Genomic DNA, 17,547 nt, shown 5'->3' on the forward strand with positions numbered 1-17,547 from the left:
AAAATAGTCTAGTTAAAAGGGCCACCGTAATGCTCAGTATTTATAGAATATTTACCATGTTCTAAGCAGGGTATTAAAACTGCAAATTTAATTTTCATAGTGAACCTTTGAGGTCCTATCTATCTATCTATCATCTATTTATCATCTATCTATCTATCTATCTCTCTCTCTATCTATCTTCATGTCTTACAGTGGTGGAAACAAGATGAGAAAGTGTTAACTGCTTGTGTACAGCCCCCACCCCACAGCTTGGAACTCTTATAAAGCGAAACATTTAGCGGGGGCTGGCTTACAGTTCGGAGGATCGGTCCATTGTCACCATGGTGGGAAGCCTGGCACATGCATACTGAGAGTTCTACATCTGGGTCCACAGGCGTTGGCCAGAGCCAGTGAGCCACAAGGCCTGGCTTAAGCTTCTGAAGCTTCAGAGCCCACCCCGCTTCCAGATGCTTCCTCCAAGGCCACACCTCCTCGTCGTGCTGTTGTCTCTGGGCCTATGGGGGCATTTTTATTCAAACCGCCACAGGCTACTTACTTCACAAGTCAAGTTGTAGCACCGTGTGTGCTTCACGTTAGGCTGTTTCCGTGTTTGCCTGTTCCTGTGGAGAAGAGAGCCCCGTGAAGACGCCTGTCAGTTATCCTCGGGCATCGACAGGCTCGTTCCTGTCTGTTTCTCACAAGCTGCCGTCATGATGCAGGTTCTAGCTCAGTCAGTTTTGGCTTGAGGCTCGGCCATGAGACTTGTTTTCTTCCGTGCGTCTCAAGGTTAGCTTTTTTCAACTACACACAAAGCTAGACAGACGTGAGAAAAGGGCATCTCAGTATAGGAGCTGTCCACATCAGATTGTACTGCAGGCAAGCCTGTGAGGATATTTCCTTCTTTGTCCTTCATTGATGGAGGGCCCAGCCCACTGTGCAGCGCGCTCCCTGGGCAGGCGGTCCTGGACTGTGTAAGGAAGTTAGCTGAGTAAGCTAGAGGAAAGTGAGCCAGTAGCAGCGTCCACCGAGGTCTCTCCTTCAGTTCCTGCCTCTGGGCTCCTGCCTGGAGTTCCTGCCCTGGCTTCCCTTCATGGTGGACCTTAAGCTGCAAGCCAGATGAATTCTTTCCTCTCACAAGTTCCTTTTGCTCACTGTCTTACCACAGCAACAAAATCTGCCCAGGACAGTGTGCTGTGTGCATGTGGCTGCTGTGTACATGTGTGTGCGGGTATAGTTCCCTATGCACTTAAACTTGGAAGCCAGAAGAAGTTAATCGTCTCCCATCACACTTCCTTGTTTTGTTTTGTTTTTTAACAGGTCTCTTGGCATAATGGCCAGAGATCTCCCAGAATCCACCTGTCTTACTCCAAGCCTCTGTCAGTGCTAGGTTACAGCCATGTCCCATTTACCTGGCTTTATACGGGTCCTGGGGATCTGAACTCAGGCTGTCGTGTTTGCACAGCAGGCACTTTATGACTGTTGAAGAGTTTGTGTCTGTTTCCACATGTGGGAACAACTGAACACCCATTTGCTGTCCTTGCCTTGCCCTTCCCATCCCAGGCTCTTCAAGTGAATGTCTGGTTTCTTCCTTAGCAGCAGCCAGCAGAGTAGCTAGCTTTCCATTTCCTGCTCTGGAGGCAGCTCGCTAGATCGCAGGAGGTGTGCATCGCAGCATGGTGGTAAAGCAGTTCACCTAGAAGCAGGAAGCAGGTTTGCATCCAGCCTGTTGAGGGAGGCAGGTGTCTCAGTGATGCCATGAGCACGTGACCCTGATTCCCATCCTCTCTTCTGGGATGTGCCGTGGAAGCTGACAGAATCCTGCTTCCTCCCTCAGTTGCCTTGTGCTGGCTTCTGAAATTGAAGATCTGCATAGTTACTCACTTTTAAAAATACTTATTTTTATGGCTGGGTATGGTGGCACACGCCTTTAATCCCAGCACTCGAGAGGCAGAGGCAGGCGGATCTTTGTGAGTTCCGGGCCAGCCTGGTCTACAAAGGGAGTCTGGAATAGCAAAGGCTATACAGAGAAACCCTGTCTCAAAAACAAAAACAAAAACAAAAAACCTTTTTATTTTATGTGAATGAGGTTTGCCTGCACATGCGTCTGCACACCACATGCCTGCCTAGTGCCCAGAGGGGCCGAGGGCATGGGATGCCCTGACATTGGGAGCACCCCCCCCCCTCCCCCGTTGCTGCTGGGAACATAACCTGGGTCTTCCGCAAGAACAGCTCTCACCTGCCATGCTGTAGCTCCAGGCCTGTCATCTGGCCTTCTGCATGTGGTTGAGCTAAAATGTGATAACTTTCTACTCTTTCATGAGGGTAGAGGCCTAGCTTTGCTTTCAGATGCCCTTTGGTATTTTGGAAGGCGTCTTTAAAAAAAAAAAAAAAAAAAAAAAAGACAAGGTGTTCACTCTGCCTCCCAAGGGCTAGGATCAGAAGCATAAGCCACCTCGCCTCAGCATGTTTGGTGTCCCTAAGGATGGCTTTCTGGACTTATGAGTGTGTGACATTTTACACAGTTCTTAGGGTTTGGCAGGGATGGGGGTGGGGCAGGGGAGTAGATTATTGGGGAAAGTTATTAATTTTTATCAAACTGTCAAGAAGGAAGTACTCAGATCTTTTTTCTTACAAGACAAAACCAAATGAGTCAGATGGCTTTTGAGTTGGCTCGCGTATGGGGGGTCTTCTCCAGTTGTAACCCACTTCAGGTAGGAGTCGTGACTGCTCCCTCCTTGGCGCTCTGCCTCTGCTCCAGCCCGCTGGCGTCACTCCTCAGGTCATACCACTTGCCAAGTGCTGACATGTCACTTCACAGTTGCGTTTGAGCGCCCTCTGACCTTTCCTGCCTCGGTATGGAGGGCAACCAGCCAGCTTCTAAGCCTGTTCCTCTTCTCTGTCCAAGGGGCCCGCGGGTGATTCAGGCCCGGGAATTCACTCCTGAATTAGTGGGTTCCTTTCTGAGCCACTGAAGTATGTACGTTTAGTGTGTTTCTCCCCACGCGTCTTCCCGTCAGTCCCTGGAGTCGTCACGTCCTTGTAGCTGGAATAGTCAGCTCAGTTTGCAGGGTGGCGATCCTGGATCCCTTTCTCCATTAGGGAGGAACATGGTGCCTGCCCTGGACTGCTGAGATGAAGGGGGGTGCTGCAGTGTTAGGGTGAATAATCTCTGTGAGGAGTTGTCAGCCCTCTGCTGCTGCCAGCTCTTTTGGGCTGCAGAGGTGATTAAAGCAGGATGACTGGCAGGCACTGCTGCAGTGGACACCTCTCCCCCAGCAGGAGGGTGACAGGCACTGCAGCAGTGGACACCCCTCCCCCAGCAGGAGGGTGACAGGCACTGCAGCAGTGGACACCCCTCCTCCACCAGGAGGGTGACAGGCACTGCAGCAGTGGACACCCCTCCCCCACCAGGAGGGTGACAGGCACTGCAGCAGTGGACACCCCTCCCCCACCAGGAGGGTGACAGGCACTGCAGCAGTGGACACACCTCCCCCAGCAGGAGGGTGACAGGCACTGCAGCAGTGGACACTTGTCCACCCCACCCTATAGCAGCAGGAATGTCCTTGGCTTCAGCCTCTCCATGGTGACAGCTTGACACAACAGGTTTTTTGTTTATTTGGTTGGTTTTACAACTTTTGTTCTAACTTACTTGATATGGTACAGGTAATGCTGAGGGGTCAGGGCCCAGGTTGTGGTCGCTGAGCCAGTGTGAGCCCTTGGTCTCTTTGGCTGCCTTGCTAAGTGCTGGTGTGTGTTCTCTTCAATGGACCTCTAGGGCCAAACTTGGGTTAACCTTCTTGGGAAAGGTGCATTTTCGGGGAGTCGGCTAAGGTGAACCTTGGCTGCCGCCAGATGGCATCTGTTCCTGTGGAACCCAGTGTGCTGCACTGAGTCTCGGTCTCTCACAATTACCCTGCCCTTTTCTGTTTTCAAGGAAAGAAGGACTGTCAAAATGTGGACGCTGCAAGCAGGCGTTTTACTGCAATGTGGAGTGTCAGGTAGGTGTGGCGCCGGCTGGCGTGAGGGCCTGCTCTTCTGGAGGTTGGGACCCGGGTGTCGTCTCTGTCGTCGGCTTCTTGCTCCACTCCTCCCCACTCACTCCGTTCAGAGCACCCTGTGTGTGCATGCACCTCCCAGAAGTAGCCAGCCCTGGTGACAGGCAATCACAGCTTGCAGCTACACGCAGGGCTAGAAGTGTGGTGTGGAAGAGGGGGCAGAAACAGGAAGGCTATGCTAGGGGTAGCCTGGGGTTATGCCAAGGGTGACGACGGTTTGTACCAAGGACGCCATCAGCCAACTCAGGAAGAGTGGAGAAGAGGGAAGAGGAGCGCTGCCTTCATGGCGCGTGCGTTGGCTCCCACAGCAGCTGGGCACTCCTTGCTCTGGGGCTGCTACAGCATAGCCTGGTGACAGCTTTGGCTCAGGGGAGACCCTGGCGCTGTAGAGCCACGGGCTTGTGGCTGTGAACTTGAACAGAACTCGTGCCTGAATTGGGGACTTGGGAGGTGTGGAGTGATGGGTAAGTCTCTCGGGTTGGATCCTGCAGAGGTACATGAGGAAGCTATGTGAGAGCACATAGGCTATCCTTCTGAGGGACGACGAAGGGTGTCCCCAAGCCGTCACAGTAAGCACTCGGTGCACAGCTGTTAACTCAGAGCAGCATTGCAGGGTCAGTGCAGGGGGCCTGTGGTCTAGTCACTCAAGTGCATGATATGCTTCGAGTTGTGTCTTTTAAAAATGTGTATTTGTGTGTGGATGCATGTATCTATCTTTGTTCCCATGTGTAGGTATACATGCATGTAGGTGCACATGTGGATGCACGTATGTAGAGGTCAAAGGGGTCTGTCTTGATTGCCCTCTATTTTATTTCTTGAACCTGGAACTCAGTGTATTCAGCTAGTCCAGCCTCCCTGCCTGTCTCTACCTCTCAAGCGCTGAGACTGCACTGACAGCCACACCAATCCAGCTTCTCTACAGGGTCTGAACTCTGTAGGCTCAATTACCTTAACAATTATAGTTTATTATGACCTTACTAAACAAGTGTACTTTCCTTACAACCCAACTGGCCCAAATAAGAGGAAAAGGAGATTAAGGAAAACAAGAATGAAACCTGGATGTCAGTTCCTAGGAACGATTCTCCTGGCGTAGTCAACACACACACACACACACACACACACACACCCCTCTCAGTTCCTAGGAACGATTCTCCTGGCGTAGTCAACACACACACACACACACACACACACACACACACACACACACACACACACACACACACCCCTCTCAGTTCCTAGGAATGATTCTCCTGGCGTAGTCAACATTGTCTGTCTGTCTCTCTCTCTCTCTCTCTCTCTCTCTCTGTTCAAGGATGCTTTCCAGCTGGCAACAAACAAGCCCCTGCGCGCCCCCCCCCCCATGAAGTGGTTTGGCTTCTAAGTGGAAAAGCATCCTGCTCTCTCACATCTGAGTAGCGTGAACAAACTGCTCTCTTCCCCATCCCACACTTGGGATCAAACCAAACAGGTTCCTCTTCCCTGCAGAACTCCCGTCCTCACACTTGTGAGGTGAGAGCTTTCTCCACTGAGCTGCCTCCCTCGCCCTGAGGAACATCCTCTTGTTTGACTTTTATGTCCTCCAAGCCTTGTAGTGGCCTTTTCTTTAATTATTCAGGACTCTCTTACCCCACCTTAGCAAATGCTGATGCAACTGGCAGCGTGTTTGGGTGGGGGTGGGGGAAGGGTTCTAGGTGGCAGGATCTGCGCCTCCCTGTCCCAAAGCACCCCTGCCGCTCCACTTCTGTTGAGTGTTTCTCGAGTCACCTCCTCAGACTTTTGGACTCAACACCTACCAGTGGGAGCCACTGCTAAGCCCCGTGCCTCAGCTGACAGAAAGCATCAGGGACAGCAGCCCCTTGCCAGGGCAGAGCAGACACTGGCATAGGAACTTGACACACCATTGCCTCAGGAGGCCATCTGCCTGTGTCTCCCTCAGCAAGCTTCATGAGGTGGCCAGCCTGGGGGACAGTGGGCACAGATGTGAGCTTTGGTCCAGTTTTCAGGCCCAGCGTTGTTTCTAGATGCTATGACCTGTTGTAGGTGGGTGCTCTGTGCTTACACAGCTGTGAGTTAGAGACTAGCCTTGGGACATACTCAAGTGACTGTCTCTACATGTGGCTCAGACACTTCCAGAAAGGTTAACTCATTCCCTCCTGGTTCCTTTTAGAATTAAGGATAGGCAGTGGGGTACAGCCCAGATGAAAGAGCAGGAGGTAAGATAAGGCCAAGTGGCAGGTCCCGAGTTCCTTCTTACAACGTCTCAGAGCCTGGCAGTCTGAGTGACACTTCTTCAAGTTCAAGTGAGGACATTTGAGCCCATCACAGTGAAGTGCAGGAAGGGGAGATTTATGTTAGTGGTGATGCCCTGAGCAGGCGTGTGGGATTGTTATAAATAATATCAGACTGCATGGCCAAGCAGATTTTCTGTAATTCGGACTGGACAGAAGCTTAGCTGTGTGTAAAGGATAAAGAGGCTTGTCTATCTAGCCCCGCAGGACGCCTGACATCAGAGCTTGCCGGGGCCCTGGTGGGGTGCAATGGATGAGGGGTGCTTGGTGGAGCGTAAGTCACCCTCCCGAGACGCTGAGAACAGCTCAGCAGAGAACCTCGAAATGTGTGACATGCTGCCATGCCCCCACGTCTATGTACACTGGCTAAAATATATTTCCTCAGTTCGTAGCGGTATTCCAGTGAGTTATTTTGATCCCTGTTGGGACTTTGAGGTGTCTGTGTGGTTCCTGACGCTCTGGTCTTCCCTGCCTGCATACTCCAAAAGCTCATTTGGGCCATTAATTAATGTCTATGCTGGAATGCTTGCTGACTGCTCTCCATCTAGCACTGTGAGAGTTTGCACCATCAGTGCTCCCCATCCCCATCCCTCCTCCCTCCCTCCCCTCCCCCCTCACCCCCACACGAAGGCCAGCTAGAAGGTGGCTGTGTCTAGTGAGATGTCAGCGAGGAGCCCTGGGGCAGAGGGAAGAGCCCGAGAGTGTACTGTTTGATAGTCGGATGGATGGAGCCTCCTGGTTCCTCAGTCTGAGGACAAGGTGCCTGGGGAAAGCCTCTGCAGCTGTGTGTGAGTTTCTGTGTTTCTACCGAGTGTCACATGACTAAGTAGGTGACACCTGTGACATGGATGGCATCAGGAGCTTAATATTTCTAAAGGTGGCAGGCTGGGTTTAACCTGAAATTTCTTCCTTTTTTCTGTGTTTTGTTTTGTTTTGTTTTTTGTTTTCTATCTCCTGAAGAAAGAGGCTCATGGCCACAGCGATCTCTCCCCCCCCCCCCCTTGATAATGAAGGACTGAGTGAGTGTGGGCAATGGATTGTAACAGGATGGCTGTGAGGAGTGAGGAGAAACCAGTGCCGAGACACGGAGTGCAGTGCCAGGCCTGGAGTTCAGAAGATGTCTGACCAGGGCTAATGGTTGAGCAGGCCATGAGTGGGGCCAGAGGCCTGGGTCCAATGCTGATGAAGCCCACTATGGTCTGTCACAACAAGTCCTGAGACACAGCCACACCCTCACCACTCTCCTCTCTTAACTGCTCACCTTCACCTTAGAAAGAAAAGCATGTGAGTAGAAGTCCAGCACATCTCCCCTTGATTGCAGATGCAGAGCGGAGGCCCGTGGCCTTCCTGCCTCCCATGGCTCGGTGCGTGATGGTACATCTGACTCTCCCTCTGCCAGTCATGGAGGGCAGAGCAGAAGCCCCACGGTGTGTTCTTGCAAGTCTCATCTCCACAAGGCAAATAGACAGTTTTGAAAAGCCTGCTAGAAAAGTGGAAACCCCATATGCTTGAGAAAGAAAAGCCTTCGTGTCCAAAATCTGCATGCCTTTTCCAAGAAGGCAGACCCATTTGCTCAGCAGAAAACTCAATGTGATAATCACATCTCCTCCCCATCACTCCACGCCTCCTGCCCCACTATATGGTCATAGGCTATCAAGTCTCATCTTGGTAGCCTGTTTATTCTTTCTTTAAGTGCCACCAGGCCTCCCCACCAAGGGGAGGTGGTCAAATATGGAGCACCAGAGCTCATGTCAAAGTCAGTCCCTGCTCTCCACATAACTGTGGAGAATGTCCTGTCCATTGGCTAGATCAGAGTAGGGGTTTGATGTTTACTATTGTATTGTCCTTTGTTAGTGCAATAGTTTGAGCAGACCCCCCTGAGCCCCGATCCACCCACCACAATGTTCTTCTTGTTAGGTTTCTAGGACCCTCTGGGTCCTTCTATTTCTCCATCTCCTATATTTCTCTTACCTAGAGTCTCAGTAGGATGTCCTCACTTCTATCCCAATCTCCTGGTAAGTGGAGACTTCCGTGGGACGTGCCTTTTGGGCTAGTGCCCAATTATAAGTGAGTATATACCATGTGAGTCTTTCTGCTTCTGGGTTAACTCACTCATTATGATCATTTCTAGTCCCATCCATTTGTCCACAAATTTCTGGATTTCTTTGTTTTTAATAGCTGAGTAGTATTCCATCGTGTAAATGTACCACAGTTTCTTTAACCATTCTTCTACTGAGGGACATTTAAGCTGTTTCCATGTTCTGGCTATTATGAATAAGGCTGCTATGAACACGGTTGAGCATATGTCCTTGTTGTGTGGTAGAACATTTTCTGGGTATATTCCAAGGAGTGGAATAGCTGGGTCTTGAGGAAGCTCTATTCCCAGTTTTCTGAGAAATCGCCAGATAGATTTCCAAAGTGGTTGTACCAGTTTGCATCCCCACCAGCAATGTAAGAGTGTCGTTCTTTCTCCACATCCTCCCCAGCATGTGGTGTCACATGAATTTTTGATCTCAGCCATTCTAATGGGCGTAAGATGGAATCTCAGGGTCATTTTGATTTGCATTTCTCTGATGACTAAAGACACTGAGCATTTCTTTAAGTGTTTCTCAGCCATTTGATATTCCTCTGTTGAGAATTCTCTGTTTAGTTCTGAGCCCCATTTCTCAGTTGGGTTATTTGGTTTGGTGATGTTTAATTTCTTGAGTTCTTTATATATTTTGGATGTTAGACCTTTGTCAGATGTAGAGTTGGTGAAGATCTTTTCCCAGTCTGTAGGCTGTCGCTTTGTTCTGTTGACAGTGTCCCCTGCCTTACAGAAGCTTGTCAGCCTCATGAGGTGCGATACCATTTCTTAAACAAACAAAGCAAAGAAAACAAAATGCTCAAAGCTATCTGATACTTCTACCAGATTCTATTTCTCCTTTTTTTCCCCAGAAAATTAAAAGAGAAATTGATGTGTGTATTTTGCAAGTATGTCTGTGTACCATGTAGTGCTCATGGAGGGCAGAAAATCCCCTGGAGCTGGAGTTACAGACAGAGCCACCATGTGGAGTGCACGTCTGTCACTCTTCCCTTATCCTGCGACTCTCACATCACCTTCCAGAAAGAATCCCAGACCAACCAAAGCCAGTTCTAAAGCGAATCACTGCTGTCGTCATGGCAAACCTCGCCTGAGTGGCTTACCTAAAGTCTGCATTTCCTTTCTAAGTTGACCATAAACTACTTGAAGTGGAACACTCTGTCCCCTCTCCCTGCTTCTGGTGGCAGCAGCAAGGCTGGCTTAATTACTGACACTAATTAAGACTGGACGCAGGCTTCAGGCCTTGGTCTGATTAACACTGTTGGAAGGTGTGAAATCATAGACTCGGAGCTCCAGACCCGCTAAGTCACAGGAGGATCATGTTATTTACAGCCTAGCAGACAGGTGCACAGGGATTAAGAGGCCTGCGTGGCCTCTCACAGCTGGAGCGGAGTCCAAATGGGGGTCTCGCAGAGTCCCAGGCAGCTCGACGACTCCACAGGGCTCCGTCCAGTGAGCTTCTCTTTCCTTGGAAGATAGGCCCGCCATAGAAGTACGTGTGATGTATTATTTACACGAGTATTAATTGTGAATCAAGTATATGAACAAATATGCTATATTGATGCAATTGATTAATTTTGATAAACGTTAGTGTTTCTCTCAGGAGTTAATGCCTGGGGAACACTGAGCTCCTTTCACAAGAGAAACCAGCAGTGTAGGGACCCTGGGCGTTCCTCCCTCCCTCCCCCTCCCTCCCGTCCTCTTTCTTTCTTTCTTTCTTTCTCTCTTTCATTTTTGGTTTTTCAAGACAGGGTCTCTCTGTGTAGCCTTGGCTGTCCTGTACTTACTTTGTAGCCCAGACTGGCCTTGAACTCAGAGAGACCGCCTGCCTCTGCCTCGTGAGTGCTGGGATTAAAGGCGTGCGCCACCACGTCCAGCTTCTGAGTATTTTTCAATTTAGTGTTTCTCTGTAGCCCTGGCTGTCCCAGAACTCACTCTGTAGGCCAGGCTGGCCCAGAACTCAGAGATCCGCCTGCCTCCTCCTCCTGTGTGCCGGGATGAGGTCTTGTCTTAAACTAGGCTTTCTTACGAGTTCCTGGAGCCCCGGTGAGCACTTGCCTCTGTTTACCTGCTTGTGCCATTGATTCCTCAGCTGTCACGTGCCTTCCTCATCCCTTCCTCTGTGCCTGTGGCCACCCTGACTGCAGCGTCTGGTGGCTTTGTGGAGCCAGCCCCACCGTCCCCTCCTTCCTCTGCCTCGTCTTTGCACTCTGTGCTGTAGACCTCAGCTAAAAACAGCTCCTGTGCTCCCCAGGGCATATCTTCTGTTTGCCTCCTCTGCCCACTCTCAGTTACATCGGGCATGGTGTTATTTAACTCCACAGAGCACCTTGGCCCAGAACCTGAGCTCCAGGGATGTGCCAGGTGCTGCAGTAAATCACGAGGGTAGATTCTGTGCCTTTCTCTTGGGGTTTGGTGGAGGAGAGGGGCCAGGGAGACATTTGCTCAGCAGCTCTACCGAGTGCCCTGTGAAGAGCTGGCTTGGGAATGGGACGCGGGTGCTGATGGGAACAGAGGGGAAGATCTGTTTTCTCTCCCAGGGCTAATGTGCGGGTAGTGGGAAGAGCTAAGAGACAGAAAGCAAGGGAGAGGAGCATGACGGGAAAGGGCTGTTTCGGGCAGGTGGTTTGTGGCAGGTTTCTTGAGAAGGGGACCCTGGAGCAGCAGCAGAGGTATGGAGACCAGCAGGAGTCAGGGAGTCATGTGACAGACAGTCTGGAAGCTAGAGCTAGGCCCAGCAGATACTGCAGGAGCACAGGCCCTTGGATGAGGCAACGGAAGGATGATGCTAGGGCAGCAGGAGTTGAGTGTGGAGGGACAGGCGTGGGGGGCGGGGTTCGACAGACTCCTGTTCCCGCAGCCTCGCAGGTCGTGGTGAGAACTGGGTCTTTTGTGCAAGGCGAGAAATCAGTACTGGTTCTGAGCTGAGACTCCAGGCCTAGGGTTCCCGGGGTGGCGGGCAAAAGCAAACATTCAGCTAAAGGGATGTGGCAGCCATCTTGGCAGAGCTGGCTGGTCCTGGTAGCAAAGAGGGGTGAGTCTCTGCACTCCACATACCACGTGTGGCGGTGGAGGAGTGTGTGTGTGTGTGTGTGTGTGTGTGTGTGTGTGTGTGTGTGTGTATGTGCGCGCACATGTGTGAACTTTGGTTGCTATTCTTCAGGAGTTGTTCACCTTGGTTTTTTGAGCCAGGGTCTCTCCCTGGCCTGGGGGCTGGTCACTCAGGCTGGGCTCTCTGGCTAGTGAGTCCCTAGACATCCCCCTATCCCTGCATCCCCAGGGATGAAATTACAAGTGTACCACCTCGCTCAGCATATTTTTTTAAAAACAAACTCAAGTCGTCAGACTTGCACGGGCAAACACTTTACCAACGACCTCTGTCCCAGCCTGAGTCTAACCGGGAGGGCAGAGTACAAAAATTGGCCCATGTTGGAGGTGGAGTGTGAGGGTCAAATCCAGGGTGGCCCTGAAAGAGCGGGCTTGATGCCTCCTGAGCTGGGGAAAGCAGAGGGCAGAACACACTGTGCTTCTAGATTCCCAGAGTACACAAAGCATCGCACGATATTTCGCACTCTCCTCACAGCCCATCCTCCGGGAGCCCTCAGCCATCCCTGCTTCCTGCTGCTGTGATAAAATACTTAGACTAAAGCAACTTGGGAAGGAAAGGGTTTATTAGGCCTGTCTTCTCAGGTCATATTCTGCCATAGGAGGAAGTCGGTGCAGGACTCCCAGCAGCCACTGAGGCAGAAACCTTGGAGGAAAGCTGTTCACTGGCTTGGTCAGGCTCATGCTCAGCCAGCTTTCCTGTATAGCCTAGGCCCACCTGCCTAGGGGTGGTGCCGCCCACAGGGGGCTGGGTCCCCCCACACTAACCACAAATGAAGACAGTCTCTTAAAGAGGTGGCCACAGGTCAGTCTGGTCAAGGCAGGTCTTCATTTAAAGTTTCCATCCTCAGCTGACTCTAGCTTGTGTCAGATTTATAATAAAACCTAACCAAGGTGGTTGTTTTCCTCTTTTTTTTTTTTTCCCCTTGGTACTCCACCAAAACTGTTCCTTTTTGTTTTGTTTTGTCAGTAGTGACATCTATGGGGACAGGCAAGTCATCAGTGGTCTTTCGCGATGCCTGTCAAGCAGCCTTTGTGCTGTCATTTGTCTCCTCCCCTATCCTCCCACCACTGTCCCCCTGTCCGCAGATGGCGTCCCCACTCCTCCACTGGTGAGTGTGCAGTCTTCAGCCCTCCACCAGGAACGAAAGGGCAGAAAGGTGAGATAGGAAGGAAATGTAGTTGCTCTAATAAAGGAATCTGAGGAACCTGTGTCACCAGGTCCCCAGATGTCTTTGCTGGACTCTGGGTCTGTCATAGACCCTCATGTGTACAAAGCAGCCAACAGAGACTGTTAATCAGTGACTCGTCCTTGAAAAGCACCACCAGCCCCACAGACAGCCCCAGGCCCCTGCCTCGTGGGTCTCAGCCCATACAGACTGTAGGAAGCTGAGGGACTTCCAGACAGGCAGCAGTCAGGGTGCTGAGGTAGGTGAAATTACTGTGGAGAAAAGTCTAGTCTAGGACTATATAGTGTACCCCAGGCCAGCCTGAGTTACAGCGTGAGAACCTTAAAAAAACAGCCCCCTAAACAACAAACATACCTTAACCGAGCCAGAATCACAATTAGAGAGAATCGTGTCAGTTTGTGAGTGTCCCTAAGCTTTCCAGGAGGGAGCGTGTTCTGCTTGACCTGAATTGGAGGATGTGTTGCTGCTCTCGTCATGTATTTGTGTGTGTGTGTGTGTGTGTGTGTGTGTGTGTGTGTGTGTGTGTGTGTGTATCTGCTTTTGTGTGTGAATGTATCTATATGTTCACAGGTTTTGTGTGTTTTGTTTTAACCCCAAAAACCTGACCAGAAGGCAGACTGGCCCCTCCACAAGATGGAGTGCTCATCCATGGTGGTTTTTGGGGAGAACTGGAACCCTTCAGAGACGGTGCGGCTCACCGCAAGGATTCTGGCCAAACAGGTGAGGAACTGTGATCATGTTCCGCTGCACTGGTTTTCACTAAAAGTGGGAAAGGTGAGTGACTGAGCTAGACTGGGCTGGTCCGAGCGTGTTGCTTCAGTCACATCCTCGGCCACTTGGGCATAAGCTTAGCTTGTTTCTCCCGGCCAGTCGGGGCCTTGCTTACTCTAGGCCAGGGACATAGCTGTACTGGTTCATCTCAGAGCTTTCTTTGGGATTTATTTCCGTAGAGAAGCGTGGCCATGACTTTATAGCATGAGAGACCAGACATGGCCAAAAGTTCCCATGAGCCAGGCTGGTCAGGGGACCTTTGTGATGTGTGGAGCCACCTTGTCCCCTTCCTCGAGTGTCATTCTGTTCCTCTGCCGCCTTGCTTGCCCATGTGTAGACAAGTAATGACCCAGAGGGAAGCAAGGATGCTGTGTGGAAGGAGAAACAGGCTGAGGGAAAGAAGAGGGAAGGGAGAGGGGAGGACAGAGCCAGCACATTCCTCCCTGATGCATGCGTGCTCAGTCCTTCCTGGGCACATACAGATTGCATGCCTTGTCTGCAAAGGCCTGGGTCCAGAAGTCCATGGGAAGACATACAGGCCTTATCTTTGTGACCCACAGAAATAGAAGGGCACTAAGGAGGCAGTGTGCCTGTGGAGGGCAGAGGTCTCGCTGTCTGTGTCGGTGTGCCTTCGTAGCAAGGCCTCTGAGCTATATGTAGATTTGCTCCAACCCTAAACTTCTTCTGCCTCTGACCTTCCTCTTCCTAGCAGCACCCACCTCCTCTTCGCGGTTACTGCTGCTGCTGTTTTAGTCTACAATGGCTAAGACAGTTACGATTAGCATGTGCCTGCCCCCAGATCAAATTTAGGGTCCTGAGTGTGTAAACAGAAGTAGAGCATTCTAGAACTCTGAGGTCATCTCCCCACTATGTTCAGCTGGGGTCAGGTGACTGAAGTGACTCTCTCTTCACTTCAGGGGTTGCCTCAGAGACGAGGCTAGTTTTTCTAGTGAAGTCCAGCTGCCCCTTCCTATGGCAGTTCTCTGTGAATTAGTGGTCTGTGGCAGAGAAACGGGGCAGTGATGTGAGGCCTTTCAGATTGTGTCAAGCCTGCCCGCCCCCCCGGGGGAGAGCATGTTCTTCCTCCCCCTGCCTTCCCAGCTCTCTGGCAGTGCTGTATTCAGGATGCGGAAGGGCTTCTGTCCTTTCCTGAGGGAGGTGTTCCCCTCCGCACACCAGTAGGGTGACTTCTTGCAGAAGTATGCTCTGTGAATGGAAGATGTCTGCTATGGCTTTGGCTCCCGGTGAGTAGTCTGAGAGCTGGGGTGAGTTTAGAGGCCCCCTTCAGTTTTCCTTATAATTACCACTAATCGACTGCTAAATGAAAAGTTACCTGGCTATCTTTTCATCCCTGTAGGAATAGGTGATTAAAAAAAAAACCAGCATTTATATTCTAGGAGCCTGCAAAGGATTAGGGGAGACAGGCAACCAACTACCCAGGGGAAGCTTAACATGTTAAGTAGGGAGGTGAGGGCGCCCTGCTAGACCAACCACCTGTATCCCCAAATTGAATGGCCAGATTACAAAGCCCAGGCCTCAGGCCAGCTCCTGAGCCCTGCCTTTGAACTCTTGTCAACACCAAGTTTATTCATGTTCTCAAAGCCTCATAGGTTCACTATTGTTAGCTCCTCTTAGGGCGTCTAGAACAAAGGCAGCACGCGTTTCAAGTGCAGCTAGGCTGGCAGGTACAACCCAAAGTGTTCCTTTTGAAATGTGGAATTTGAGATCGTTTTAGCCTATGCTTAAAGAAAGTGGAAAATGGATGGGGGGTTTTCATTTTGTTCTTTTTTAGAAGGAGAAGTAATAAATAGGATGGTTTGTCCTTTTAAGTCAGAGCCCTAAAAAGTTGTTTTCTGGCCTTGCTCTTTTCCGTAATGAGCACTTCTGAGCCTACTGTGTGTGCAGTGTGTTAGGGACACAGCAGATCCTTTCCAAAGCTTTTAAAATAAGCCCTTTGGGTTTGGAGGTCAGGCAGACTCAGCCAAGTGTGGACTCCTTGAGTAGGTTTCTGCCCTTAAACGTGTTTGTGTTGTTTTCTCTTAGCCATGGCAAGCCAGGTGTTGACATTTCTCTCTGATTTTGTCCCCAATTAATAGAAGATTCACCCGGAGAGGACGCCCTCAGAGACACTGCTGGCCGTAAAGGAGTTTGAATCACGTAAGCTGGGTGCACTTCCATTTAATTCACACATTTAATGTGCATCAGGTGGGATCGAGGGCAGGAAGGACGGTAACTACAGAGAGTTCCCGACATTGTCTGTTCCCCGAGTTTACAGGTTTATTAGAAAGCGGTGAGGGGCGCTAGGAGCTCGGGTACAGGTCTTCTGCCCCAGCATGCTGGGTGTTTTCAGGCCTTAGCAGCACTGCAGTCTGGGAGATGGCTGTGTGTGTGCACATGTGCACGTATGCAGGTGTTCGTGCACTCACGTGTGGAAGCCAGAGGACATCCGTGGGCATCACACTTCACCAACTGGACTCTACCCTCAGCCCCCAGCTGAGGCATTGAATCAAGGCCATCAGCTGCTTGACTGTGACCCAGATCCCAGGGCTCTAAAGTCAGGGACACTGAGCCTGTCATTTACAGGTGCATCTCTCTGACCTCGCTGTGGCGCACGGTCGGTTGGAATCTCATGCCCGAGTGAGCTCTGATTGGTGGAGGAAGAGACAGCCTGTCAGTTAGACCAGGCAGGGAAAGTGTTCTCTTGGCTGGACATGAGCGGGGAGCACCCAGGGGTTTCTGTGGTAATGCGTTGTTCCCCACAGATCTGGACAAGCTAGACAATGAGAAAAAGGATCTGATCCAGAGCGACATAGCTGCCCTCCATCAGTTCTACGCCAAGCACCTGGACCTCCCCGACCACAGCAGCCTCGTGGTGCTCTTCGCCCAGGTACGGAGGTCAGCACCTGGGAATGGGCGCTCGTGAGGACACATCGTGAAGGTGTCTCCCTGACAAGCTCCTGGACCCCGGGGAGGTGGTCACTGGTGGGTCACTGGTGGGTCACTGGTGGATCCCTGGGGCTCGCTGGCCAGCTGAGTTCCATGCCAATGAAGGACCTTTCCTTAAAAACCAAGGCAGACTAGGATAGAGAGATGGCTCAGAGGTTGGGAGCATTTGTTGCTTTTATTGAGGACTTGGGTTCGGTTCCCAGCACCCACATGGTGGCTCACAGCCATCTGTAACTCCAGTTCTGGGAGACCCTGGGCCCTCTTCTGACCTTCACAGGTACCAGGCATGCATTGTATGTACATACAGGCAAAGTACTCATGCTCAGAAAATAAAAACAAAAAAACAACAGAATCAAACAAGGTGAGCAGTGACTGACAAACAGCACGGAAAGCTGTCCTCTGGCCTTCATACCACATACACATTGACCCACGTATGAAAACACCCACACTCTACGTGCTAATAGTGAATGAGAAGGGTGAAAACACGCTAAGCATTAAGCATGGAAGGGAGAAGGAGCCCTTCCTCAGTTCAAATCCAGTGAGAAGCACTTTGACCCTCAGTGAGTTATCCACAGGCCCAGTGTTTGTGCAGATTCTATCAGCCAGGGAGCATCACAATCAGAAAGTTACTCCTTGTAGAAGGAGTCCTGGGTTCCAGTTCCGGATGTCAAGGTGGAAGCCGCCAGCCTCCCTCATGTCCACACCCTGGGTCTGCACCTCTCTCCCAGCATCCCTTGCTTACTCCTGTGAGGAGAGGCCTGACAGAAGCTACCTGGGGGAGGAGGAGATTGTTCCGGCTCGTGATTCAGGGTGCAGTCCACGGTGGAAAGGCAGGTGGCTGGGGCTAGGAAGCATCAGCACTGTGCAACCCGCTTTTCATCCTGCCCAGGCCCCTGACCTTGTCATGGTGATGCCTCCCCACTGCAGCTAACCTAATCCAGGGCCCCCTCAGACCCAGATGCTGTCGGTTGACACTCGGTGTCAGTCGTCACAGCACGCAAGAGCGAGGGCAGAGAGTGGAAAAGTGACTTAAATGTTTCGGGAACCTGTGTAACAGGAGGTTTTCCTCATTGAGATGTGTTTATGAGAGAAAGTAGAGCAGCTGACTGCTCTTTGTCACAAGCAGTGGG

General features: G+C 51.1%; 1 protein-coding gene across 1 annotated transcript in view; it reads left to right on the forward strand.

The window, feature by feature from the left end:
• The window catches only part of SMYD2 (SET and MYND domain containing 2), a 41,229-nt gene that overhangs the window by 9,663 nt on the left and 14,019 nt on the right, over positions 1-17,547 (forward strand). Inside the window, exons 2-5 of the mRNA XM_084789759.1 lie at positions 3,914-3,977; positions 13,310-13,420; positions 15,568-15,628; positions 16,234-16,358. Coding sequence (XP_084645885.1) covers positions 3,914-3,977; positions 13,310-13,420; positions 15,568-15,628; positions 16,234-16,358 — 361 coding nt within the window. The remainder of the gene's footprint in view (positions 1-3,913; positions 3,978-13,309; positions 13,421-15,567; positions 15,629-16,233; positions 16,359-17,547) is intronic.

The sequence above is a fragment of the Acomys minous genome, assembly GCF_964271855.1.
Source record: "Acomys minous genome assembly, chromosome: 1".
Lineage (NCBI taxonomy): Eukaryota > Metazoa > Chordata > Mammalia > Rodentia > Muridae > Acomys > Acomys minous.